At 45.7% G+C, this 2167-nt stretch overlaps 1 protein-coding gene across 1 annotated transcript in view; it reads right to left on the reverse strand.

The window, feature by feature from the left end:
* The window catches only part of CDC14B (cell division cycle 14B), a 48479-nt gene extending 48192 nt beyond the window's left edge, over window positions 1-287 (reverse strand). Inside the window, exon 1 of the mRNA XM_009328201.1 lies at window positions 4-287. Coding sequence (XP_009326476.1) covers window positions 4-287 — 284 coding nt within the window. The remainder of the gene's footprint in view (window positions 1-3) is intronic.
* Between the last annotated feature and the right edge of the window lie 1880 nt (window positions 288-2167).

The raw sequence follows: 2167 nt of genomic DNA on the forward strand, positions 1-2167 counted from the left end.
CACCTCGCCCCTGCCTCGCCCGCCACGGTGAGGGCTGCTGACGTGGCGCCGGAGTTCTCCCAGAGAGACGGCACGGGGTGGTGACGGCGTGACCGAAACGCAGCTCTTGGCGGTGCGAGGGCCCCGGCTGCAGGGCGAGTCCGCTCCCACGGACGGGCCGGCAACGCTTGCGCTGGCGTAAAGCCGCCGCCTTTGGAAATGTTCTCGGCTGCGTTTCTTGAGGCGTCGCAGTCTTCAGGTGCCTGTCGCGACACATACCAATAGAGGGTCCCGAGGGGACACGGCATTGTGGAAGGCCAACTGAAAGCGGTCCGGTACACGCAGTCGTCTTCTCGTCTGAACACTGGATGGATTTATCTGGAAAGTTAAAATAGCCTGGTTGGAGTCTGCTTCTCAGACACAGTGATAACTTTAAAACGCACCATTATTTTAAGTAGGTGTTGAACTAAATTAAGCTACTAGTTAAAACAACCTCTGAAAACCACTCCCTCCCCACCTCTGTCTAACTGGCCATGACAAAAGCCCTTGCTGAAGTATTCTACCATCTGCTGAGTATGAGGTCAGTGTTTCTCTCCCACTGGTTTCCACCTTTCACTGCATAACTTTTTCAAAATACTTCTTCTAAACACCAGAGACCTAAAATTCTGCTGACGCTCCGAAAAGCGTTTCTCCCATGGATGAGTGTGGCCATCGTTGTTCCAATTCGTTACGCGCGTAGGAATCACTCTCTTGCAGAGCGCCAGCAAACTTGGTAAAGCTGTGGCCAGATGCAAAATGCAGGGCTGATGCCCTAATTAGGGTTGCTTTTCTACCAAATCCTCGTCTCTGTCTTCCTCCCTCTTTGCACATTGCGAATCTTTCTGAAGAAGTGATTTTGCTGGGATAACACAGAGGCTGTAGTATGGTTCCTGTCGGTATTGAAATGGTGAGGGTGGATGACTACAACCTACGGAGGTGTCAAACAACAACTTAATTCATTCCAATCCCTTTTAAGAGTCCACAGTTCTTTTAGTTATATTTAGTTTTATTTACTGTATTAGCGGCAATAGAACTATTCCCACTGTACATTATTTTAATTCTGTTGAAAGCAAAACAAGCAGAAAAACAGCTAGCCAAACACTTCCTTTAAAACCAAAAGCACCGAGAACATGAAAGTGAAATGATTGCAAAACAAAAGTGGAACTAGAGTCGGTGTCCTTGGCAAAGATGATCAGGTGAATGAAGCGGAGTGGAAGCACTACAAATAAACTGAATATTTATCATTCTTTTTCTCTGAAAATAGTTTAAGTTTCCTGCGTTTCTTGTCCTTCTTTTACAGACATAAGACCAGTTTTCTAGCTTGCTTTCTGCAGTGGTTTAAGTAACACAGAGGCAGCTGCATTCCAGAGTTTCCGACATACTCAAAAGTATCGGTGTGCTGGGGGAGCCCTGGGGGGAAGGGGCAGCTCCTTTTTTATGAACGTGGGGGCAGTGGTTCGTGAAAAGTGGACTTTACTCCCCTGTGAGCCTCAGTTGCAGGTCCCAGTCCGTTACGCCAAGCTCTGAGGAAGCCTCTGGCCAGCCCTGAAATCATGCGCGTTCAGAGTCTGCACGTGAATACTTCTAGCCCTGTGCCGAGCGCCGTTTAGTCAGAGCAGGGAATTGAACACAGTACTTCTACATTAATATCCTTCTTCTGAACACACCGTATCAAAATGCATATGTAGTTAATAAGGTGCTAAGGCATAGTGCCTTTAGTGGAATTACGTTGCTCAATATCATTATGTTTCTTAAGCAAGCTTTTTATTTTTCGTCAAGGAACACTGCATTTAATTTCACATGCTCTTAATGGTGTAGAGCTCTCCGGAGCTTGCTCTGCGCCTGCCAGTGACCTTAATGGATGCAGGGACAAACCTCTTCATAGAATGCTGTTTTACAATTGCATTAGTGTTAAAGCTTAAAAGGGGAGAGAATTTGCAGGTGCAATACGTATGAATAGAAGCATTTTACAGTGAAGGCCAAAGATCAGAAACTGCAGAGGAGGATGTGCTCCTCCATAAATCTCGGACAATCTTATTTTAAAATTACTAAAAAGAAGTGGTTCATGGATGAAAGAGGGCACATCTACTTTAATGAAAGCAATAGATTCTGAACATACACATTTCTAGAAAAATGGGTAATATGAAAT

Source organism: Pygoscelis adeliae, unplaced genomic scaffold (genome assembly GCF_000699105.1).
Source record: "Pygoscelis adeliae isolate BGI_AS28 unplaced genomic scaffold, ASM69910v1 Scaffold45, whole genome shotgun sequence".
Classification (NCBI taxonomy): domain Eukaryota; kingdom Metazoa; phylum Chordata; class Aves; order Sphenisciformes; family Spheniscidae; genus Pygoscelis; species Pygoscelis adeliae.